Source organism: Nicotiana tabacum, chromosome 8 (assembly GCF_000715075.1).
Source record: "Nicotiana tabacum cultivar K326 chromosome 8, ASM71507v2, whole genome shotgun sequence".
In the NCBI taxonomy this organism is placed as follows: Eukaryota; Viridiplantae; Streptophyta; class Magnoliopsida; order Solanales; family Solanaceae; genus Nicotiana; species Nicotiana tabacum.
This window is the reverse complement of record NC_134087.1, coordinates 59842400-59868716: the sequence shown is the minus strand read 5'-3', so window position 1 is coordinate 59868716 and position 26317 is coordinate 59842400. Positions and strand designations below refer to the sequence as shown.

Sequence of the window (26317 nt, the reverse complement as noted above, 5' to 3'; positions counted from 1 at the left end):
TTTCTGCACCTGCGGATTGGGGACTGCAGGTGCGATGCCGTAGATGCGATGAAAAGGACCGCAGAAGCGAAAAGGGCCTAGGAAGGCTAGGGCCGCAGGAGCGGTTGAGAAGCCGCATATGCGATAGCGCAGGTGCAGGGAAAAGGATCGCAGAAGCGGAAAATGGTCGTTTAAGTGAAAACCGCAGAAGCGGTTCGTTGGCAGCAAATGCGGTACCGCAGAAGCGGGAATGTGTCCGCAGATGCGAAACCCTTGGGCCAGAACATATAAATTGTTTCTTTCGCAATTTTTGAGCTATTCCACCATTTTAAGTCGGCTTTGGAGCTTTTTGGATGATTTTGAAGAAGGATTTCAAGGGAACTTCATTGAGGTAAGGATTTTTGGACCTAAAACTCGCTCCTATGGTATTATTTCACGGATTAGAGCTATAGTTAATGGAATTTAAGGGTTAAAATTGGGGAAACTAGGGCTTGGTATTGGAGACCTAGACTTGAGGATTTGAGGGACCATTTGTGGTCACATTTTGGTACTTTTGATATGTACGAACTCGTGGGGAGATGAGGAATCTATTGATGTAAATTTTATCGAATTCCGAGGCATGGGCCTGGGGGTCAATTTTTGGTAATTCTGGGATTTAAGTTGTAAATTGATTATTTTCGCTTGAGCTTCGTTCCCTTGGCATATTTTGACGTCGTGATTCTGATTTTGGATAGATTCGATGCGAGTGGAGGCCGATTCGAGTGGCAAAGGCGTCACGGGCTAGAGTTTGGACCGGATTGAGGTGAGTAATGATTGTAAATGATGTTCTGAGGGTATGAAACCCCGAATTTGCACATCGTGGTGCTATATTGAGGTGACACACGCGCTAGATGACGAGCGTGAGGTCGTGCACTATTGGAGATTGTGACTTAATCCGTCCCAAATGACTGTTTTCCCGCGTATTTGACTGAAAACTATTTGCTATCATCATGTTTAGGGCTGAATTCCATATTTGGGCTTCGTGCCAACTATTTGAACCCTTATGGAATTTTTATTGATATTTCCTCATTATTTTGACTTTATACTTGAACTCAGTCATGCTATATTCTCCGTTTTTTCATAACTCAGCCATGTTTACTCTGCTTTAACACTTAAATGATATATTGGACTGAGTACTATGTTTTACTGTTGTCCGAGTGGCTGTGAGATTCTGACTGAGTAAGGCCAAAGGCCTATGTTGGGAGGAAACAGTGATTATGATTATGGGGCCGAGGGCCTGAGATTTGTACGCCACGAGGTGGCTTATTGATATGAGGCCGAGAGCCTAGTGATGATGCCACGAGATGGTTTGATATTGCACTTGGGCCGTGAGGGACCTCTCCAGGAGTCTGCACACCTCAGTGAGTGCAGGTACCCATTGTGATGTGAGATATTGCCCGAGGGGCTGGTATTGTTCTGAGATATTGTCTGAGGGGTGAATTTATTGACATTGTGCCCGAGGGGCGAACCTTTATGTGCTTATCTTCCTTATTGCCTGTCATTTACCTGCTTAATTATTAAAAATGCCTTTTATGAAGTTTTAACTGAACTAAAATGATTCTTACATATCTTTACTGCTTCATTATAGCCTGTAATGTGCCTTACGTGATTTCGTACTTCTCAGTCTTTATTTATGGTTATTACTCACTGAGTTGGAATACTCACTTTACTCCCTGTACCCCATGTGCAGATTCAGGCGTTGCTGATCCTGCTAGCGAGAGTTGAGAGCTCCCGGCAGACTTCGGAGTTCACGAGGTAGCTGTTTGGCGTCCGCAGTCCCGTGTTTTTCCCCCTTATCTCATTTCTTTCCCCTTACTAGTGACTTTGTAATAGCTTTGTAGACTTTTCAGACTTGTGTTAGAATGGATAGATGCTCATGACTAGTGACACCCCGGTATCGGGCTGTATTGGGTTTATTTTCCGCAAAATATTTTGTTAACTGCTTACTTTTGGATTATTTATTACGTTTTAGACTTTATTCTTATTGTTAATTGTTTAAAACTGAAATGAGAAAGTGTCGCCTGGCCTTGTCTTCACGAGAGACGCCATCACGACCGGGTCCGAGTTTAGGGTCGTGACAACAAATGACAATGGAAAGACACACTAGAAGAAGTGAAAAACTCCTTTTTTCTATCTCCGTTTCTTATTTAGGTTTTGTTATATTACTTTTATTTCATAACATAAATGATTTTTTTTTCTCAAATTTTTTTAAAGACAAGTCCATCAAAAACTCATTGGCGCCTTGGGAGAAAAAAGGAAAAAGAAAAAGAAATAAACTAATTGGCGCCAATAACTTGACCCGCCGGTCCAAATATCACCACTGTTCATTTGTTCTTGAAATAAAATCCTAGGGTTTAAGGAAGAGCGAGAGAACTGAAGTATAGCTGAAAATGGCGGAGCCAATCTCGTTAATGGATATCGACGATGACAAAATCGACACGAAACCAAACAAGGGTAAAAACATAATCTTTTCAAGCTCCACAGCTGACCCCAAAGCAGTTCCTTGGGTCGAAAAGTTTCGTCCTCAGTCCCTCTCTGACGTCGCTGCTCATCGCGATATAGTTGAAACCAGTACGTTACGTTTCTTAATCTCTGCGAATTATTAGTATTTTGGACTGAATGAAATTTCGTAATTGATGTTTTTTTGGGGGCAAAAGTTGATAGGCTAGCGAGTGGTAATAGGTTGCCGCATTTGCTGCTATATGGACCTCCTGGAACTGGAAAAACATCTACAATTCTCGCGCTTGCACGGAAGCTATATGGGTCTCAGATGCACAATATGGTTTTGGAGCTGAATGCATCTGATGATCGTGGGATTGACGTGGTGCGCCAGCAGATTCAGGATTTTGCTAGTACTCAGAGCATCTCCTTTGGGTAAAATTCCTCTTTAATCCTTTTTTTTTTGTATTTGAATGGTGGTGCAAGTTTTAGTGGTCTTTTACTTGGTTATCAATTACTTAGAGAATTTGTTCTATTAAGATTCAAGTGAACAATTTTGCATTCAACTCTGAGCACTTATATACAAGTATAGGCATGGGCGGATGTAGAGTAGAAATTATGGATCCATTTGAACCCTGTAACTTTAGCTCATATCCATATATGCATTAACAAGTTAACTAAATAAGTACAAATAATAGATTTTGGAACCCACTAAATTAAAGGGTTTGTGGTAGAATTTTCAACTATAACCCATAAGTTCAAATACTGGATCTGCCACTGTGTATATATACATTACTTTACCGATTTGGTCTCCACTCAGACTTGTGGTGTTCTCATATTATTTCTCGTTGCGTCTGTGGAATTTTTGTGAGACTAAAAGATGAAAAATGGGACATATACCAAATGAGTTAAGGTGTCACTTTTACTTTTGAGGGAAGTAAATTTGAGCTTGATTTTTGTCTTCATTTAGTGCTAAGTCAGCAGTGAAGCTAGTACTATTGGATGAAGCAGATGCAATGACAAAGGATGCACAGTTTGCCCTGCGTCGAGGCAAGTGACAACCTCTTCCTCATGGTGAACTTAATATATGTGTTATTCTTGCAAAGCTGATTGCTGGGGGATAATTTCCTTTGCAGTTATTGAGAAATATACAAGAAACACTAGGTTTGCACTGATATGCAACAATGTCAATAAGGTTATTCCTGCCCTACAATCACGATGTACACGGTTTAGGTTTGCTCCACTTGATGCAGTTCATGTATCTGAGCGGCTGAAACATGTTATTGAGGCTGAAAGGTGAGTTCCATTTTATCTTCGAAGTCAACTCATTGCTGTAATATTCTGCGTTACTTCATGTTGCTCAGTTCCTTTGGAAAGTTGGTAATGCAAAAGTGACCTTGTACTCTTCTGTGGTGGGTGACTGCCGTAGTGATTGGAAATATTCTGAAAATAGGTCATAGATACTTTTTGCTCTATTTAGCATAGGCAACCATTTTGTTCTTTTGTTAATCTAACACATTGTTTTGTTATAGGCTTGATGTCCCTGAGGGTGGTTTAAAGGCACTTGTACGACTGTGCAATGGTGATATGCGAAAAGCTTTAAACATTCTGCAGGTCCAAACTCTTCATCTTTTTTCTTGGTTATATGTAGATTTGAATTATTGTGGCCAGAGATTTCACATTAGAAATCAGTTAGTTTGTTTTCTTTTTGCAATCTTCTGGTAGAAATTTTGCTCTCCCCCCTAGTCTTGCTTGCACCACACTTTCCACCACAGAAAGAGAAAAAAAAGAAAAGGAGTTCTGGAGCTATAGGTAAAAGGGAAAAAAAAGAGAAGGAAAGGTTATTTGAGGTGCTGTTAATCTTCATGCAGTTATAAATGAGATAAAAATTTATTAGCTGCAATTCACCAAGCGTACATTTGGGGCTGTGCCCTGTGGAGAACTCTGGGGCAAAAAGTAACTCCTTGTACCTTATTCATGTATGTAAGAAGTGAAAGTTTTTAGTTACTTATACCCATTACTTGAGCTTTTTTTCTCGAGAACTATCTTGTAATGTTATGCTTGAGGCTAGTTTAGGATGACTTGTTTGGCCATGATAGAGTCTAGAGCCTAGAGGTGACACCTGTAGTGAGCTAATTATGGTGATTGAGGGGAGAGGGGTCTTTGCTTGTTTAATGTCCTTTTTAACAAATGAAATTGTTTCCAATATACTTTTTATCAGTTGGTTTCAGTGAGGAGGACATTATGCTCTGTTAGTTATCTGGAGGAGAACGTTCTTGGTGAAATAAAGAAGTCGTACCTATAATATTGTTTCGGGCATGCATGAAAATTAATATGTATCTCTAGTACTTAGATTAACTGCAACTACATCATTTAACTAACAATATTGAATCAGTTTAGTTCTTGATTGGCATTGATATACCATATACATCGGTTTTGTTATACTGACTCAGAAAAATGGGAGACTGTTTTTGGAAAACTGTAAGGTGCTCGATGTGCTATTAATCCCATGCAAGAAAATTTTTAAGCAACTATTTTGTTCGTTTCTCTTCAGGCAAGTGGACTATTATTTGTTTTAGGATTCACTGTCATTAACTTTCAGCTTTATGCAGTCAACGCACATGGCTTCTCAGCAGATTACAGAAGAAGCTGTGTATCTGTGCACTGGAAACCCATTGCCCAAGGACATTGAGCAGATCTCTTACTGGCTTCTGAATGAACCCTTTGCTCTCAGTTGCAAACGTATTCCAATGAGTCCATTCTATCTGTAATTCGGTCCATTTTATCTATCTGTCCTTTGGTCCATTTAGCCTGTTAACTTATTTTTGTAAATAATTGTTAATAGGAATATCAGAAATCAAGACAAGAAAAGGATTGGCTCTGGTGGATATCGTGAGAGAAGTAACCATGTAAGTTCACATATTTTTTGGCTCTTCTGTAACAATTATTTGGTTTAGCTCACCTGTGCTCGTATAAACATCAGGTTTGTCTTCAAAATTAAAATGCCGCCAAATGTTCGGGTTCAGCTGATCAATGAGATGGCTAATATTGAGTATGTATCTCAGGTCCCCTTTCTTTTTGATTGTTTATTGCCTTTGCCTTGTGCTAGAGTAGCATTGCCGGTGGATCCATAGAATTGAAGGCTAGCTTACGGTCAATTTTCTCTTTTACTCCCACTTATAATGTCGACCAAGTTTATCTGTGGAACTTGTAGCTAAATTATTACGCTACATAAGATGGAATTGGATATTTCTTTAACCAGGCGACCTACTATTATGGATTCTCTGGCTTCAGAAGGGTGCATTGAGCCTGTCTCGAACCCCACTGGTCACTCACAATCCTGCTGCAGAAAAAGGAGTGAAAAAACCTGTTTGCTTTTAGAAAGAATTATTTGCCAAAAGTAGTCATCATTGTCCGGGAAAAAGTAGTCTTCAGCGGTTTTATATGAAAAATTAAAGGGAGTACATAATAGATTTATAAAAGCAATGTGAACAATTTCTATTCCTTTTAAGTATTTATTTTGACATGTTAAATATTTCCTTCTTGGAAATGGGCTTAATGTCCTTATTCTTTCGTCCGCCGTCTTTGTTGGGGATTTAATTGAATTTCCTTGTCAAGAAATTTAATTGAATTATGTTCTCTAGATTTTCCTACAGCACTGTGTAAGTAAGTGCATTTTCTGGTTCGCAGGTATAGGTTGACTTTTGGTTGCAATGATAAGTTGCAGCTTGGATCACTGATTGCTGCTTTTACACGAGCAAGATCTGCACTTGTTGCAGCTGCGAAGTAATTGTGCTGGGCAACCTGGTGGTTTGCTCTACCGGCTGAAAAATTTGTGATGTTTTAAGATTTTCGCCATGCAAAATATTGAGAGCGTGGGTTTTAAAGCTTCTTAAGGTAGTACAGTAGAAAAGTTCCTCCAGTTGTAAAGAGCAAATGTTCTACTGGTGCTGATTGTGCAGACAAGAGCTTAGGCGCTCTTGTATGCTAGCTAATTTATTTACAAGCTTTGCTGCATTTTGAGGTTTGTTTTCCCGTTTAACTTGTATATTCTGTGCTTGTATATTCCGAGCAATGCTGTCTGGATAATTTGTGCTTTGGGTGGAGCCTTGCTAACTTTACATGGGGAACATTTCATATTCCATTTTGTTGCTAGCCCTAAGCGGAAAATGACCATATTCCATATTGTGTGAGCGCATATTAGTGATGAAAGGATATAGTGATATATTTTGCTTGAAAGACTCATACGGAAGAAAAGATGAAAAAATGAAACCCGTGAACCATTTTGGAAATCCAGCCTTCCTGTTCTAGGACCAAGCTTTGGCTCTTGCAGTAGGCTTGCTTTGGTAAATACAATGGTGGGATGTACACTAACCATTAAAGCAACCGATTTGTGAGCCAAAACGGATGGTGCTTTCTTTTCAAGATCTCTACTTGATATTTATACTCTGCTAAGAGCTACAAGGTAATCTGTACAACGTGGTGCTCAAATAGCCAAGACTTAAAACATTATACCACGAGAACTTCTCCCTGACTTTGTCACAAATATCTGGAAGTTTTTAACACCAGGGGCAGTAATGCTTTCAGTACTACAAAACTGAACCTTCATTAGATATCCATGGCCCTCTTGCATTAGCCTGGGAAGCGAAGAGATTGTTGTTCGTTATGGGATCATCTAACTTCTCTTTATGCTCATTATGGAATTGTATAACTTCTCTTCATGCTCTATCGAGGGGTTGCCAACTCCAGATCTGAACGGGGCCTTAAGTAGCATAATAACAGTCTCGGTTCACTTCAAACGTTCATGAGACGTCCTATTGGACCAGGTTATCTCAACATCTAGAGTCTGGGAAGAGCCATCCTTGTCGCGATCATGGCTGAGGCTGAAAACACCACTGTGTATGCCTTCACTCACAACTTTATCAATTTGAATCGTTGCAGTGCCAAGCGTCGTCTGAAAAATAGCAATTTGTGTCAAAATTGTGAGAGATTGGTTACGCTCATCTCATCCTACTGAGAGCTGCAGCTAATAGTATTTATTTGCTGCCTTTTGCATATCTTTGCCTCCAACTATTCATAGCAGTACAATCAGACCTTATTGCACATTGTAGTTGGAGTTGAATTGGATGTTAACTTTAGGACACTCCGTAAATAAAACTAATTACCTTTCCAAAAGTAGTTTTGCTTTTGCACAAAATTTGCAACTTTTGTCCCTTCGGTGGAATGTCAAAGGCCCATGTGAATCCTTCGTTCCATTCTGGGGATGTATTGCGACTCACAACCTGATAATATACCAGATTGTTAAAATGAAGTGTAGTGCATTAGAATCTCATACTGGAAAAAGAACTTTTCTGTAATACTTAAGATTGATGAATAACAAAAACCTTATATTTCATCAACAATTACAATGCTGACTCATTACCTTGGTTTGTCGTGCTGGACAATTGCCAACAGTCAATCGACAAAAAGCATTTGTTCCTCCCATGACATGTCTTAGATTGCTTGCACGCTTGATGATGACAGTCAAACAACCTGGTAAACAATGTAGCAGGTTGTCTGCTCTTTCGTGGAAACCTTGTGGACAAGTTTTTATCAGCATTTGTAGGATGGGAATCGCTTCAGCTGCAACCATTGCTTGAGATTTTGACACATCAATTGGCATGGTTGACCAGGATTGTTTGAGTAAGCATAATGTGGTCAACACTGAATCCTGAGCAGCCTCACTACCAGATTTCAATGCTGCCACCAGATGAGGGATACAAAGGGTTGCAGCTTCAGAAATTTGGAGCTTGGGAAAATTAGAGAATATAATATAGATGCTCGTCAAGATCTCTTCATTAGTAGTTACTGTGGCACAGGCTTCCTTCTCTAGCGCAGCTGCATACCAATGTATTGCAAATGTTTTAGGCGGATAAGCTGGCAAAGAACACTTGTACAACTGTCCATGACTGAACTAGAACATACTGAATAATAAGAACAGAACAAAAAAGCAAGCAAGAAAATCTGCACTTTTGTTGCTCGAATTATCTGGAGAACTACACTTGGAAAATTGATGCGTCAAATTTAAGAATCAGAATGATTTACTGCTTCAGTTGAAATGGTGGATGTAAAAGTATAGCATGGGAACAAATACAGTGCCTAGAAAACATCATACATCTAGTTATTTTCAAATACTGGTTTATTTTGTAGCTTCAGGTTTCAGCTCTATTTTCTCCCGTTCTCCTTTAATTTTCCTTTTGGCAGTTATGCTGTCCTTTGAAGTAGTAAAAAGGATTAAGCAGAGTGAGTAGTATTGCTAGTTTCGCGCTCCGACAATCCCATGATGGTCCTCGATCTTGGAAAGCCAACTTATAAATGGCCTATTGATCGCTTCCTAGGTGATGCTGAGAAGCTTTGACTCTCTGTAAGGGCCTGAACACAACTTCAACTTGAAGGGACACTTAAATTTAAAAAGTTTCACATCCTTGGGAAAAATATGGTTACACAGAATTAGGTCTATAGACCCTTTCTAGTGTTAAGCATATGATGTTCATCTCAATTAGGCCCCCATAGATTTCATGTGCAATTCTATTTGCTACTCATGTTAATATATTCGACACAACTGGTGGCATTTATGCATGCTTCAAAGAATCACTGAATGAAAAAAGGAAAGAATATTTATTGAATAAACAAAATACCTGTCAAAGATCTGATAAGTTCATTTGATGCGTAGTCTTTAAGTGTGTGATTTGAGAATAAAAATCTTATGAGCAGAGCTGCCTGCCCTGCAATTTCTGAATTAGGGGATAGAAGCAGTTCTTGAACTACTAATATTCCACCTGCTTCTGCGACAGCTCTCCTGTTGGTTCGACTGTGCATGACAAAATTTTGCAAAGCACAAAGTGCCACCATTTTCATTTCTTCCGTTGGTTGATCTTTAAGCAAACTTATTAGTGCTCGACAGGCAGAGACAGAATCGCTTGCTCTAGCAAGTCCTTCATGCTGGGAGAGATCACCAAGTGAGAGAGCAGCAAGAAGCCTTCCGGACTGCGATTCAGTCTGTGGATCTAGCAAATATTGTGACAGAGGTGCTATTGCATGCTTAGATACCTTCAATTCTCGTATTCGGACGTTGTTGAATAGAGCTTCAAGCAGTCCTGCTGATGCTTCTTCAAACTGGTGGGATCTTAGCAGATCTAAAAGAGCATCTACAGCACCAGCTTCAGCCATGAGTTCACCACTTGATAAATCAGTCTTTTCATGAACTATCAGAGCATTAAGTGCAAGAGTAACAGTGCTCTCAGCTGTTGAATGCAGAATCTTTACAAGAACCACCAGGGGAACCTTGAAGTAGTAATCAGAGTTAGACCGTAGGACATTGCAGAGAATCATAGCCGCCGACTCCCATAATGTATCAGGAGGTTGGGGGTCATCTTGAACGATAACCTTTGCAAGCTCAAAAATTCCACCGGCATCAGCAACTTCCTTTGGCCAGCTTAATGAGATACTTTCCAGAGCACTAATTGCTGTCTGCTGTAAATTCAAAATGCCAATGCCTGCGAGCTGCACAAGGGGCACCGCTGCATTTTTTGTTGTTATATCTTGCTTAAAATGCTCTTGTGCAAGGAGATGGGATAGCAATTCGGTCCCAAGTTGCTGGATAGCTTGAGCTGGGGATTCGAGAAAGGAAATCAGAGGCTCAATGACCTGGCTTGGAGTAAGTTTTAGAGTTGCAAGACATTGTGGCTTCTCTAGAATATTTACTAGCGTTTGCAAAGCGCTGTGCTGTCCCCACAATCCAAAATCCGACCGCTGCAAAAGCGTAAAGAGAGGTTCTACGATTTTTGCAGCAGATGGACTTCTCGAAATAGCACTACTATTTGTCAAGACACGGAAGAGTTCTGCAATTGTGGAGCACAAGGAACTGGATGAAGTAGGGAGTAGCTCAAGGCAATTTTCAATTATTCCTGCTTTCACCATATCCAACTTGCGTGGAGTTCGGTCTTTTCCCAGCTTAATAAGTGCAAAAATACTCGCTTCAATGAGCCGATGGTTTGATCCAGAAATCAGATGAACCAGAATATCAACAAGCTCATAAGCTGATGCAAGCTCCACCAGATGCTCATCTTCCAACAACCTCTCAAAAGCACAAAGAGCTGATTCCACTGCTCTTTCTACATCTGATTGCATAAGCAGTATAAGGGGCTCTAAGCATTCAGAAGCAATAGGCAATGCTCTGATTTTTGGATCACCAAAAAGTACAAAGCATAATTCAGCAGCATCACTTTTCAATCCCATTGGAGAAGACGAAGACAGAATTTTGTATAAACTCTCAAGAGGATTCCCATTTACATCAGACATCACTGCTGCCTTTGATTCATTTCCTGAAGTCAACTTGATCAAGGAACTAAGGGCAGCATATTGTTCACTTTCTGATGCAGCATCAAGCATGTCAGCCAAAGGCTGAATTGCTTGAATTGATGCTTCAGAATCTCTAATGTTCTCATTATCAAAAAGTTCATCTAAAGCTCTCGCAGCACTCAGCCTTGCACTCCTTGACCCCAAACGTAGGACAGCAATCAGTGGAACAGAGCAACTAACAGCTGCTTCATATTGAATAAGATCAGAATTGCTAAATATAATTCTCAGTAGTTCAGAGATTGTTGCCTCAGTCAAGTCTTGAGGGCTCAAAGATAGGTACTTCGCTAGAGCATCCAGTGCGCCAACTTCCGCCATGATTGATTTATTTGCATCATTACCATCTACAATTTGGGTCAAGAGACGAACAGCTAATGGGGGCGCACCTGGTCTATCTGGAAGTGGTTTTAACAGATCTACCAATAAAGGGATGGTCCTGCGTGCATTGGAACCAACTCTCACTTCATCAATTTCAAAGAGGAATTCCAGAGAAACCTGATCTGGGTTTCTTACTAATGAAAATTCTTCAGATAGAGCAACAAGATTTGGCATATCTATTTCAATGTAACCAATCAAGCTTGTTAGACCAGTGATTGCACCTGAATTTGCAACAGCAAGATTTATTCCCTTGTTCCGATGACAAACAAGACTGGCTATTGCCTGAGCAGCAAAAAATCGGTCAATCATTTCATCTGATTTCAGAAGAAGTGCAAGGGAAGGTATAATGCGCATGGTTGTTGGAGAGGATATCATGTTGGCATTCTGGAATAATATAGCTAATAGCAGTGCACTGATCCACATGCCCTCTGCATCTCCATACTCTGCCTGCCATGACAAATATCGCTTCAGTATGGTGACCAAATATAAACTTTAACCAAATCATGAGAACCGAGATTACTTCCAAAGGATTAAATTGAATGAAGGTGACACTGAAAGCGATGTCCTCTATTATCCATCTTTTACTCATTTTATTAGCTGAATCCATTGATATCTCTCTGTGCAATAAGAGAGGGTGGCTTATGCATGAGGTTGCTGGGAAAAGTCTTCCATTTTACCAACTCCAGTGGCGTTATAAATGCTAGCACACATCAAGAGTAACTAAGCGGTGATTCAATGTAATATCAAAACAGGAAAAGGACAGAGAAGCTAATAGAAAGAAGATGAAAATCTGCATTTCTGATATTTTGCTCTTATAATGATTCTCAAAGCAGGAACTCGGTGAAAATATAGCCAGTACTACTTCCTCCATGCACATTTATTATATAACTAATATGGAAGGCGACTAGAAGTAATGAAATAAACTTTTGTTTTGAGAAAAATCCCAGATATAGTGAAATGAATGGATTATTGACTTGTTTAGACAGTTTCACTCTGATGACCACAGACAGTCAAAGAGTATGTTATCAAAAGCCAACCTATAGAAGAACCAACAGGCGCAAAGCTCAAAAATTGGAAGGAAAAAAATAGTTGACGCCAATCAACAACTTATTTTTCCCAAAGTGGAAAGCCAACTCTAGTAATCTTTATGAGGCATTCACACAACACAAATGGGCCAAAAAGAGCGAAAAATCAAACACCAAGAATACCAATAATGGCATAAAATATACCTGTGGATTGGAACTATGTCTTGCAAGCTTGTCAGCAAGGGCCTCAAGTCCGCCAGCTTCCACAACAGTGGATTTGTTCTTGACTTGAAATGATGATATTATTGAGAGCAACCAAAGGGCAACTGTACCTCCCAAAACTGTTGCTGGATCAGGAACCTCAAACTCATTTCCTTCTCCAAATGGAGTTCTTTCTGTAAAGCCCCTAGGGGTTCTGACTTCAATTTCTAGGGAAGAACAAGTAGAGTTCAGTTTCATCATGTCAACTAATGCATATATAAGAGGTTTCAGGTATCCAGATGCATCAAGTGCATTCATTGACTGAACTTTGTGCTCCTTGGCAGCACAAATGACCAATGCGGTTCCACCAACTCTTACTTCTAGAGTGCCGGAATTCATTATTCTATCAGCCAATGCACCTATAGACCTTGATTTTGATACTAACAGCTCACCCAGCGAAACCTGTTGATCTCCGCAAAGCCTAGATAGAATTTCTATTGCCTTATCTTGGACAAGGGGAGATCCCTCACAAAGGCAATGTACAAGAGGCTCTAAACTAGATGGAACTTCAGCAAGGGCAGTGCATGGTCGGTAAGTGGAATCTGTGCTTTGTTTTGTCCTAGCCAAAAGTGCAATAACGTCCAAAGAATTTGCAGCATCAGTGCCATCAACATTCATCTCCTTTAATGATTCCACCATAGCAAGAACAGCAAATCGACATTGAGCACTTCCGTTGAATACATCTTCCACCGGAAAATGCCTCAACAGCTGATGAAGGGCACGTGCCGCATTTCTCCTACCTTCTGACGATCCTTCTCCTAAAACTCTTGTCAAAGCTGAAACAACCTCTTCATCCAGTGCTTGCGCAGCTGTCTCTGGATCAGACAACAGATTGGCTAAAGCAGCCATTGCGGTAGCTGCAGAATCAATGGATGCTGTTTTGGCCAGCTTGATTAATGTTTTTATATGCCCTTCAGCAATATAAGGCATCTTGTTTGTAGATTTTGCTTTTGATGGATGGGATAAAGCACGCAACGCCCTAGCTGACTGTGTTGCAACAGCTGGAGAATTGCTACCCAAAAGTTTCATGCAAGGATTAACCACTTCATCTGTTGCTAGACTATCACAAATATCATGTCGAGAGCTAAATACATCTGCCAGGACAGAGGCAGCATAGACTTGAGTCTTCTCATTTGAGGAATTAAGAACCTGGACAAGCGACATTAGCCCTTGGTTAGCAGCAGCACCTTTATTCACAAGGTCACTGTGAGATGCCAAGGTAAGCACATGTCCTAGCACCTTAGTTACATGGACCTTTGAGCTTGGTGAATCTCCCAGGAGCAACACTAACAATTGATTAGTGGTAGCTGAATCAGCCGCTGTGATTAGCTTTGTTAAAGCCCTAGCTGATGCTTCTTGCCCCTTTGATCCGCCATTTTTGAGAAGCCACAATAACGCCTGTATAGCTCCAGCACTTTCAACACAGGCACGAATGTCTTCACTATGGCAGCAAAGGTTATGAATAATATGTGCTGCGTCTTCCCTAGCCTTCTGAGACCCCATTTCAAGTAACTTGACCAGTGGTGGAATCCCACCAGCAGCAGTAATTGCCCACTTGCTCTCGTCAATTTGGTCAGTTAGTATTGCAAGCATTTCAACAGCATACTCTTGATGCTGTTCACTGGATAACCCCAGCAGTGATATCAGTAACTGAATTCCTTCCCTCTTTCCAATTGCTTCCCAAACAGTCACTCCATCACAGCATAAACGTAATAGGGAGAGTATTAAATACTCTAGTGCATCACCACTTGCCATTGTCGTGAGCCCAATAAGAGCCTTCTTAGATTGTGGTTGGTGGACCAGTTTTGACAGATAAGCATTGCCATAAAGGCTTGCCATAGCCTCAAGAAGACGTTCCTGAACCAACTTATTATCCCGTGGCTTTAGGAGCATTGCAAGAATATTCTCAATTTTTGTCGCAACAAACGGTTCTTGTTCTGCGTTGTGCTCAATGACCTTAAGAGCATAAGCAAGTGCTCCAATTATATCAGCCACTGGAGCAGCTAACCTTGGAAACTGCGCAAGCTCACCCAGATATAGTAACAGAGGAGACATTCCGCCAGATATATTGGCTAAAGCTTGTATTGCATGCCGCTGAAGTTTCTCTCCTCCCTCACCTATCATTCTTTCTTTAGAAGGAGCAATAACAGCTCCTATAAGTACTGGGACACCCTGTGAGTCAACAACAACTTTCTTTGCTTTGGCTGATTTTGAAGTAAGAATCTCTAAAGCCTCAGCTGAGCTGGCACGTACAGAAACATCATTTTGCTGAGCTAATAGGCTAAAGAGAGTTTTGATTGCTCCAGAATCAATTACTTTTGGGATGCTATCACTGAATGCGTGCATCATACGGGCCAATAAAGAAGCTGCATTTGATTGAGTGGAAACACTAGTAGAAGAAAGAAGTCTAACAATAATGTCCACTCCACCAGCCTCTAGTGTTGTCCTCCAATGTCCATCTTTATCACCACAAAGATTTCTCAAAGCCCCAATAAGAAATCCTTCCACTGCTTTGTCCTGCTTCTGTTTTGGATTCAGCTGCTCCCACAAAGTTGGTACAACACCTTCCGTAATGAATATACTCATGCCAATATGATCATCTGAAGCTCCACTAGTTGACACCGTAAAAATTGCTTCTGCAGCTGCTTTCCTTGCTTCAGCTGAATCTGACTTCAAAAGTGAAAGTAGAGGCGGAATACATCCACCTAGAAGCACCTTCAACCGTATGTCTTCATCTTTACACAATACAGTTAAGGTTGAAGCTACATTGACTTTTGCCAAAGGAGTTCCATTTCTGAGAATTGATAAGAATAGCGGCATTGCTTGGCCATGTGAACCAATAAAATATCGTGCTTCTTTTCTTGCTTTGGCTATGCCTAGAAGACGTGCTGTAGTAAGTTCTTTTTCGTGTTCGGATGATTGATTCACATGCAACTGATCAATAAGTTGAGTAACCCTTGACAGTGTCTTTTCCGGATCATCCATTTCTGCAGTTTCATTGGACTCCCTGAAAGTAAATAACACCCTTGAATTATCCAGATAGCTCATATTTTTCAATAGGTTCTAAAATAATTCATATTATGCCTCATAAATTCATGGAAAAGGATAAAAAAAACCAAGTTATGCGGAAGTGAAATTTTCTTTGAGAAATTAACTGAGAGGTCATAAAATTTTGTCGCCAATATATGCCAGATGCTCAAAGTGTCTCTACCCTAGGTGTCTCTAAGCCAGAGGGGATCCAAGATTTAAGCTCTATGAGTTTAATCTTTAAGGTTCTTTGCATTAAACCCATTATATCGTTTAAAATTATGGGTTTATAACTACTATTTTTTTTGCAATTTTAATGGATTTTTACACATAAATCTATGCGTCGCGCCGAAAGTACTCTATAACTACCTCTGCTCTAAGCTCCACACAAGGGAACAAAAGATGAATTTAGAAAGCACAGCTGCGAGATACTAATACCGTCTATCTATCCAGGTAAAATATAGGAATTTATTTTAACAAATCTATAAGACTATAACCACAAGAAGTACAAAAGTGCAGCTAGAATACACAGTAAAGAGAGGAAGAAACCTGCTCTTCTGAGAAGAGGATGAAAATTTCTTGTCCCTTAATTCAGGGAGAGAAAACTTTGACATTAGCAACAAGCCTCCACTTAGACACTTTTGTGGTTTCCTACAAAGTGTAACTACTTTGTGTTAATGAAACGTTTTCTTTAGCTTGGTTACTATATGCACAAAATATGTGTAAGTTTCAACAAAGAATGGAAAAGTGTCGATACATTATCTCAGAAGTTCTTCACTGGAAACAGAAAGTAGAAGAGCAAGAGAAAAAGAGGGGAAAGGAAGAAGGGGAGTGGAAGAAGAATGACAAGAAACTCACACAAGTTTCATAATCATTCTTACCCCAAAAATTTCATAATCACTCTTTCTCTTTCAAAGGATTAAAATTTCCATTTTTATTGCTCCATGCATAAATATTCTAATTTCACTCTGCTATTATAATGAAAATGATGAAGTTCCAAATTCCCACATAGTCCAGTTATTCCACAAAAATACCATTTCACTAACATAAAATCCCAGAAATCTACTTAAAAACACAAAAGCGACGCTTAAATTAAAATTCCAGAAAATGCTAAACAATGCAAGGTAAAAAAAAAAGGTATAAGAAAGAATTTTGCATATTTACCTCACCTCCAAAAATTGTTATAATGCTGCCAAATTCAGCTCCGTCCTCTGTTGCTCGCTCTCCGGGGTTGAAAACAGGAAATAACCGAAATTTCCCCTCAATTTAAGAAGTACATATAAATAATATGTACGTATATGCACAAAATATATGTATACAGAGAAATATCTTTTTACATATATGTATGGTGTTGCACAGGTGAACCAATGGTACAAGAAGGCTTTAGCCAGAAAATCTGCATTGCATAGCCCGAAAAAATGTAGAAAGCATCAACAGCAATTCAGACCTAAATCTTCAAAAACGAAAATATATACTATATTCATGCAGGTGACGAAGATATAAATATTCAAATTGAAGAACTCACATACATTAATGTTTATAATGCATTTAATTTGGTCATGTTGCGGTAATTATAGAAACTCAAATCGAATTATAAAAAAATTTGGAAAAAAGAAATATATGGATGAGAGAACGAGAAGAGCTTTTGTAGAATCTACAATCTAGCAAATGATCATTCTTCTATAAACTAAATGGAAAAGAAATTGTATTTATTGAATTCTCCTCAAGACATGAAATAATAATTTTAAAAAAAAAGATAATTCGAGAAAATAGTGGCCAAAAAACTACCTTGGGAAATTTTAGTGTTGAAGAAGAACATCGACAATGGAGTGAAACAGGAAGGTGTAGAGAGAGAAAGAGACAGAGAGAAAATAGGAGAGAGAGAGAGAGAGACTCTGTATTCTGTTTTTCTTCTCTCTCCGTGTCTTTCATTTTCCTGGGGTGATTTATTTACGCCTATATTTTCCCCTCATTTTTAACTTACTGACAATATTATACATATAGTATATTACTTCAAAATTTTAAGGAAATTAATAAGATAAGTTAACATATACATAGATGTCTGGTAAATAACTGAATGTATGCAGAACAACTCTCTTTGATAATCAAACCTTTTCTCCTTTTGATACTCGCTATAGTTAACTGTATTTTTTTTTAATCTCATAATAATTGCTTCATTTCTTTCATATATGGTATGTATTTCGAAATAACTTTACGTAATTTATAGAGATTTTAGTCTTCTTCTGTTGTTCAATGACGCTTAATATTTAGGTATTTGACGAGTACAAGGCATTGAATTTGGCAAGAGATGTTATCTAATATTCTATTATCCTAAAATATAATCTTGTGATCCTTCAATTGCACTTTAAGATTTGGGTACGTCATGAGTGCAATGCATAAAGAGGCCATTAATTTCTACAGAAGGTGCTGATATGATGAAAAATAATTCATAAATACTTTGGTATCTATTCTGGACGATACTAAATTTTATAGTTCTTTCGATAGATTAAATATGTAAATATAGCTTTTCTTATACTTAAATGACGAGAGTTTATGGCAATCGTACAACACTTCGTTTTGCTTAAACAAAAATAGAAACAAATTATTAAAGAAATATAAATAATCACTATAAACCAATTTGAGAAAGAAAATAATAAAATGTTATATCCTAGCTATACATATTTGTAGTCTTCCAAAACAGAAAATAGGAAAGGATCTTGTAAAATTATTTATATAAGTATTTATCGATAGAAATGATAAAAGTCGATTTTAATAAAATTTGAGATTATTATATTATATTTTTAAGAAAAAGAAGAAGAGAAGAAACCGCTATTCCGTGATTTAACTTTAAGATGTCAATTTCAGTTTACTCTCAAACGGTAATTCAAGGCGCAGAACAAAAATATACAAGTAACCTAATACAGAGAAATAAAGTATTTAACTATAAATAGAAGGCTCCTTAGCATATCCGGCACATCATTGATCAGATTGTCAATCTCTGTAGCAGTGGTAATTTTGTTTTTGTCCATATTCACAGAGAAGGCAATATGGCTGCTGACCAGCTAGCTAATTACAGGAAAAGCCTGAGAATTACATTATTATTGAAACCAGTGAAGTCAATTTTAAGGCTTGATCGAGAGAGCATCCCGAGTTTATGAACAAAACCAAGGAAGAATCATTTTGTTATTAATGATGCTAACAATAGATAATCCTGACCAATGTATAGTGATGTTAACTCTATGTCTAGGATTCCCGGTAACGGAACCAATTTGTTTAACCAAAAATCTGAGTCTTTGGTCAAAGCTAAAAAGAAATTCGGGTTACTGATAATCAGGAGACAAAAATAAAATACTTTTGAGAACGATGGTAAAGAAGCAAATAGATGTATATTTCAATAAATTCTCAATAGTATTCCGTGTCCTTACAAATGATGATACTTCTTCCTTTTATAGATAATTCTAGGTAAATGAATGAAGCCTCAGCTTTAATGATATAATCATGAGTAATAAATGATATTAAATAAGCCGTTATACAATCATTCCTATTAAATACCGATTTCATAACGTATCAAGTATTTAATAATGAATTTGGACTCCTTTCTGTCACCAGATCTTTGCTTTCAATGCCTTCTATCCGTTGGCTGTAGATAATTTAAATTGGTACGAGACTCGTACCTATACGTCGTCTCGTGCCTATTTAAATTCTTCTTCCCGTGGCTGTTTCCATTCGTGCCTCTTAGTCAATTGCTGCGCTTTGACCATTTAACTAATCCACGTGTCATGCCACATCATCTTTTAATATAAACTCAGTTTTTTCCCAATACAGATAGTCCCCCACTTTCCATTTTTTTTATCAATTAAATAATTGGGAAGTGGATCTTCATGTAAAAGGAATTTTTACCACAATTAATGCTCATGACAGTGCTAACGTCTCATCAGTCTTTTCCATTTAATGTTCTGCCCATGTGTCATTTTCTAATTGATTCCACTATTCATACTCTTTTTCGAGACTTCTTCACTCTCACTATTTACGAAGTGATAGCTGCCTTTATTATAGGCTTTTCATCATTACACTTAAAAAGTTGACGGTTCCCATTTTACACATAACTTTGTCCTCCTTTGTCTTCTTCACAAATCTTCAGCACATACTTCCTTCTTAACAATGTCTTCTTCAAACCCTAACCGTAAAAAAGTTCCAATTCTAGATCAATTCCCCAATGCCCCTGTTAGACACAGAAGAGGCGGAGGAGGTAGGCTTCGAACAGGGTTAGAATCTACGCGAGGCGGCTCCTCTGGTTCTTTTTCAAGGAGTTCTATCCCAAAAACCCCTTCTTCTAAGAGTAGGGAAATTCTTGATCCTTCTCAAGAACCCTCTGTTGATGATATAGTTCCCGGCGATTTGTCTTTTGAAAGTGACAAAACGTCTCTTCAAAAACAAATTAAAAATTTAGAAAGAGCCGATACTTACCCAACAATAGTAACCGAGCTTACAATCCCCACCATAAGAAGAGATTGTAACTGGAAGGATAGTCTTCGAATGTCAATTCTTTCCCCAAATCAAAGAATTTCCTCTTTTAGAAGTGGGTATTCTTCTGTTTACACTTACCCTTTCACTTTAGGTTTCAATCCTCCGATTGACCTAGTTATTCTCGATTTTTGTCGTTTCTTTACAATTTGTTTGGCCCAAATCGGTCCATTAGTGTGGAGAACAGTGGCTTGTTTGAGATATTTATCTTCCAAGGCCAATGTCAATTTCACCTTTTCTCACCTCATTCATCTATATCATCCTAACTTAATACGCAATGGGTTTTTTACCTTAACTGCAAGGAGCAAAAAGGTTTTGGTAAATCCTGAGGATGACAAAGATCGTGGATGGTATATCCGTTATGTTGCTGTCCGTACAGTGGACTTGATTGGTGAAACAAATATTCCCTTCCCTGAGAAGTGGAATTTTGAACGTAGGTTTCCTTTTATTTACCGTACCTACTTTTGAGAATTTCAAAAGAAAGTTGTTTTTCAATCTCGTCCCTTCTTGGTTTTTTGTAGCAACCATGGGAGATGTGGAACCTATTCCCAACTTTCGTGGTTGGGTAGACTCACTTTTGAAGATTGCTTCTAGGGAGCAGAGAACTTGGAAATCAATTTCTTCCTTACATGGCTGGAAAGTCAAAACACATGGTATCCCCCCTTTTATATAAATTTTTTTTACATGTTAAGCGATTTTTCCTCAACTTTAATCATGTATATCCATCCTTTAATCAGGATTTGGCATTAGAGGAATGACGGCTGAAGTAGCTATGGCCATTCGTATGTCTGCGAATGCTGCTCTTGATTTGGATAAGGCTCGAGCCTTGCTGCATAAAAGGAAAGCTACAAAGGAAAGTTCTGAAGAAGAAGAGGAGAGTACCTCCCTAATTACCAGGCCGAGGGTCAGGAGACGAATAATCATTGATGATGAAATTGAAAACACTCCTGCTCGTACCTCCGCCACCGAGCCTGTTTTGATTCAATCTGATGAGGACACCGAACCAAGAGATAATGATAAATCAATTCAGCATCTTTTTGACAGTGGTTTCGGGAGTGGCGAGCTCGGCCCTGTTTTTGATGAAGCTCCTATTTCCTTATTTGTTCCTATTTCCTCCATTCCTCTGCCAGCTGTAAGTATTTCGTTACCAGTTTTGACGACTTCCGTTCTTTTGCCAGTCTCTACCGCTCCTATATCCGTTCCTTTGGCTGTTTCTACCGCACCTACTTCCGCTCCTGTGTTGGTTTCTACATCTTTTCCTTCCATTCCTTCCACTGCTCCTCTTCCCTCTGTTCATCATATAGAGACAGGTTCTAGCAGTGGAAGTATGACTATGAGAAGTGTTACTTTGGAGGTTCCTGCCAATCATAGCCTCTTGAGGAAGACCGGCAGAGCCGATGTTTGGCTCGAACCTCTAATTGGAGATATCGAGAAGAAGAAGATGGAGAGCCATAACTGCTTAACTCTGATGAATGACGTAGTTCATTCTACTTTGAAGGTATTTTTACCAACAAGTTTTTTTTAAAATTATCTTCAATCTCTCATTTCCATGACTTACCTCTGTAGGCTAACCTTATTGGCACGGAATTAATGGGAAGAATTTCCCTACTGGAAAGAAGAGCTCGTGAGTCTGAAAAGACTATGCACGAGGCCGAGGAAATAGCTAGGGGAGCCCAGCTTGAAGCAACCAATTGGAAGGAGCAGTTCGAGAATGCTCAAGGGACCATAGAGGAGTTGCAAGAAGATAAAAATCTCCTGGAGCAGCAAAACCGTGGTTTAACTTCTGAACTGGCAACTGTCAAAGCCTCTTCAAGCCAATTGAAAAGAGACAAAGAGCTTTTGGAATGCTCTTTGTCAGAACAATTATCCAGGGCTAGTGAAGAAGTTAGAGAGCTGAAGGCACTTTTGGCTAGGAAGGAAGAATATGCAGGAGAGTTAGTGCAAAGCTTGACTCAAGCTCAGGCTGGCTTACAGACTTCCTCTGACGAGATTCATGCCTTGAAGAGTTCTCATGCTTCTCTTGAAGCTTCCCTTGATTCCCATTTAGATGAATATCAAATCTTAAAAAACGATCTTGCTATGTGGGAAAAGGAATATGGACTTCTAGAGGAAAATTTTAACATAGAAGTGAGCTGGGCTTTCCTGAAATCTCGTCGTGATGCTTTGACGGATGTTGCTCAAGAAGGTTTTGACTTGCAGTCTGAACTGACCAAATTCATAGATACCATCGAGAAAAGCCAACAGTCTGCTGATACTCCTTCTCCTGCACTTGAAGTTCCTGGAATAGAAGAACTTTTAAATGAAGAAGTGAATACTGCAGCAATTGGGATTACAATTCTTGCTTCAGCTGAAAATGTTGCAATTCCAGCTTCAGAGGGTGAAACTTCTATGACTCAGTCTGTGGAAGTTGAAGCTTCCGTGACTCTTGCTTCCCTCGTTGATCCTAACATTTCAAGCTCAGCTGAAACCGTTCTTGTTACTGCTTCTTCAGAAGTTGCCACCGTGCCTATGGCTGAAAGTGAAATTAATATTGCAACTTCTGATGCGCTAACCCCTTCAATTGAATGATGGTTTTATCCCTTAGTTTTTAAGGGATTTTTTGGTGAAAGTCCCCAGTTATCATAATGGGGCACTTGTATAAACTTTTATTGACTAAGTTTCTACTTAGTCTTTTTAATTATATTAAGAAGTTTTGTTAGTACTGCAATGTGTTCTATTCTTGCCTTTACCTTACTTATTTAGGACTTATAGAATAGTTTAGCATTTTTATCCTTTGAAAATTCTTTATGATACTTCTCATGACTTATTAACATGAGGCTTATAAAAGAGGGCCCTTTTATTTTATCGACACTTAATGAAGAAGACGTCTCAACTTCATAATGGTGTTATAATACGATGAAAGTAATAGGAAAACACACGTTTTGTATGAAACAACTTTGGCAAGTTTTTATTCATAAACTTTTAACAAGTGTTTGACTGTTACATGTATTACAATACATCTACAACTTTCTCGTAACTGTTTTTCTTGTAACAGATTTGTAAATAACATAAAATAAACAAGGTTTTTCTTCATAACCTGTTTCAGTACATAGTCATGACCCTATCTTTACATGTTAAGAAGGGTTTGAGAGGTGACTTTGTTTATGAGTTTGAGAGATGACTCTGTTGTTCTCATGAATGCTGAAGACTTCGTAACTTTTTCTCAACACTTGCTTCTTTGTAGCCGATTTTTGTTCGATACTCGTATCTGTTTCTTTCTCTACACATATCTGTGTATAATCTACAGTCCCCCAAGTGTTTGAGCGGTGAAGTATGAAGCCTCGAGCACTTGTTTATTTCTTTTACTTTGGCCCTTTTCCTGAAACAGAAAGATATACGGGACTCGACGGTGCGATTATAGATGAAGACTGCCTAACTCGTGTGTATTTCCATCAGATTAATTGTAACCCTGGGCTAGGAATTTAAGAATACTCCATTTTGCCTTGCAGGTTGTGACTCATCATTTGGCACGAGTTAGGATATTTTGCCTAGCATCTAAAATCGTTAGTAAAATATTAATAAACCAAGAGAGAAATTTTAACATGATGATACCTGACCGTAGGTACTTTCTTAAAAGTAATATCTTTTTAAGTGGACAACATTCCAATGTGAGGGTAAAACTTTACCATCCATTGTTTCCAACTGGTATGCTCCTTTTCCCGCAATGCCACGGACTTTGTATGGTCCATCCCATGTTGGACTTAGCTTTCCTGAGTTAGCAGCTTTTGCAGATTGGAACACCTTTTTAAGCACGAAGTCCCCAATTTTGAAAAATCTGAGGCGTGCTTTCCTATTGTAATATCGTTCTATTACTTGCTTTTGTGCTGCCATTCTTATCAAAGCAGCTTCTCTTCTTCCTTCAAGTAAATCTAGGCTAACCCGCATCTCTTCATTATTAGATTCCTCCGTTGCCTGATCGTATCGTGTGCTTGGCTCACCTATTTCAACTGGAATTAAGGCTTCCGTACCATAAACCATCGAAAATGGTGTTTCTCCAGTGCCTGTTTTGGTCGTTGTACGATAAGCCCATAGTACTCCAGGTAACACCTCAGGCCAATTACCTTTTGAATCTTGTAACCTCTTTTTCAAGTTATTAATAATAACTTTGTTAGTTGATTCTGCTTGTCCATTCCCCACTGGATGATATGGCGTAGACGTTATTCTTTTGATCTGCCAACTTCGAAGAAATTCTGTAACTTGTGCTCCAATAAATTGTGGTCCATTGTCACACACGATCTCTTTTGGTACTCCAAAGTGGCATATTATATTTCGCCATATGAAGTCTTTAACTTCTTTTTCTCGTACCTGTTTAAATACCCCTGCTTCCACCCATTTAGTGAAATAATCTGTAAGTACAAGTAGAAATTTTACCTGACCTTTTGCTTGTGGAAGTGGACCTACGATATCCATTCCCCATTTCATAAAGGGCCAAGGGGCTAAAACAGGATGTAGTAACTCAGCTGGTCTGTGCATATTATTGCCGTACCTTTGACATTTATCACATTTGGACACGAAACTGGTTGCCTCTTCTTCCATCTTAGGCCAATAATATCCTGTGCGAATTAACGTTCTTACCAGTGACCGTCCTCCTGCGTGATTCCCATAATGTTCTTCATGTACTTCTCTCGTGACATATTCGGTTTGAGAGGGACCGAGACACCTTGCTAGTGGTCCGCCGAACATCTTTCGATAAAGATTACCTTGATATAAACAATATCGTGCAGCTTTTTTGCGAAGCGCGTAAGCCTTTCCTTTGTCATTAGGCACGGTTCCGTGCTATAAAAAGGCAACAATTTCATTTCTCCAATCCCATGTTAGATGATTAAAATTTACCTCGTTTTTATCAGGTTCAAGAACAGAATGAAATAGATGTATGACTGAAGCATCTGTATTGTTTGCCACGTCTGCTGCGGATGCAAGGTTAGCTAAAGCATCTTCCTCTACATTCTCATCTCTTGGGATCTGCACTACTTTCCAAGTTTGGAATTGCTTTATTAACTCCTGTACCTTTGCGAGGTATTCTTGCATTCGTGACTCTCTGGCTGTATAAGTCCCCAACATCTGATTAACCACGAGTTGAGAATCACTCTTGATTATAATCTGTGTTATGCCGAGTTCTCGTGCCAATTCTAAACCTGCAATTACAGCCTCATACTCTGCTTCATTGTTAGTTATAGAATGACATTTTATAGCCTGTCTAATGGTCTCACCCGCAGGTGGTACGAGGACTATTCCTAAGCCTGCCCCTTTTACATTAGATGAACCGTCAGCGTATAAAACCCAAGTCCCCGGGTTCGCACCATTAAAAACTAATAATTCTTTTTCTGCTTCTAAATGCATCCCCTGGCTAAAATCAGCCACGAAATCAGCTAGTACTTGAGACTTTATAGCGGTCCTGGGTTGATAAATAACTTCATACTCACTTAGTTCTATAGCCCATTTTGCTAATCTTCCTGAAAGTTCGTGTTTATGCAAAATATTTCGAAGTGGAAAAGCAGTAACAACTACAATGGGATGACATTGAAAATAAGGTCTTAACTTTCTAGATGCCATGATCAAAGCTAATGCTAATTTTTCTAGCTGTGGGTATCGTGTCTCAGCTTCCAATAAGGACTTACTTACATAATAAATAGGAGATTGTTTACCTTGGTCCTCGCGGACTAAAACAACACTTACTGCGACTTCAGACACGGCTAGATAAATGAGAAGTTTTTCCCCCACCTTCGGTTTTGCCAACAACGGTGGTTTTGACAAATAAGCTTTCAAATTTCTAAGAGCTTGTTGACAATCTTCATTCCATTCAAAATGATCTTGCTTTTTAAGTACAGAGAAAAACTTAAAACACCTTTCCGAGGATTTGGAAATAAATCTCCCCAAAGCTGCAATTCTTCCCGTTAATCTTTGTACTTCCTTTTTATTAATAAGTATATCCGGGATTTCTTCTATTGCTTTGATCTGAGAAGGATTCACTTCAATACCACGATTAGAAACAAGAAAACCCAAAAACTTACCTGATGCAACCCCAAATGCACATTTTTCTGGGTTGAGTTTCATATTAAATTTTCGCAAAATTTCAAAAGTAACAGATAGATGAGAAACATGGTCGTGAGATTGCTGGGTTTTGACAAGCATATCATCTATATATACCTCCATCGTTTTCCCTAAATGTTCTTGGAACATTTTGGTAACCAACCTTTGATAGGTTGCCC

At 38.9% G+C, this 26317-nt stretch overlaps 2 protein-coding genes across 4 annotated transcripts; one reads left to right on the top strand and one right to left on the bottom strand.

The window, feature by feature from the left end:
• Positions 1-2330: 2330 nt before the first annotated feature.
• LOC107822500 (replication factor C subunit 3-like) lies at positions 2331-6594 on the top strand. The gene is made up of 9 exons (XM_016649055.2): positions 2331-2589; positions 2676-2892; positions 3428-3507; positions 3594-3753; positions 3990-4071; positions 5070-5199; positions 5303-5366; positions 5441-5509; positions 6148-6594. The coding sequence occupies exons 1-9, from the start codon at positions 2409-2411 to the stop codon at positions 6245-6247; spliced, it is 1083 nt and encodes a 360-aa protein (XP_016504541.1). The 5' UTR covers positions 2331-2408; the 3' UTR covers positions 6248-6594.
• A 123-nt stretch (positions 6595-6717) lies between these two features.
• LOC107822499 (protein CELLULOSE SYNTHASE INTERACTIVE 3) lies at positions 6718-17466 on the bottom strand. 3 transcript variants are annotated; one of them, XM_016649052.2, is made up of 7 exons: positions 17334-17466; positions 16710-16941; positions 12462-15525; positions 9135-11679; positions 7880-8334; positions 7623-7739; positions 6718-7411 (listed from the first exon to the last, which is right to left on the bottom strand). In XM_016649052.2, exons 3-7 carry the CDS (start codon positions 15501-15503, stop codon positions 7247-7249), a joined length of 6324 nt encoding a protein of 2107 aa, XP_016504538.1. In that variant the 5' UTR covers positions 15504-15525; positions 16710-16941; positions 17334-17466; the 3' UTR covers positions 6718-7246. The 3 variants fall into 3 exon arrangements, with proteins under 3 accessions (XP_016504538.1, XP_016504540.1, XP_075075400.1); XM_016649054.2 differs by having other exon boundaries at positions 16715-16941; XM_075219299.1 differs by lacking the exon at positions 17334-17466 and adding an exon at positions 16095-16196 and having other exon boundaries at positions 16710-16839.
• Between the last annotated feature and the right edge of the window lie 8851 nt (positions 17467-26317).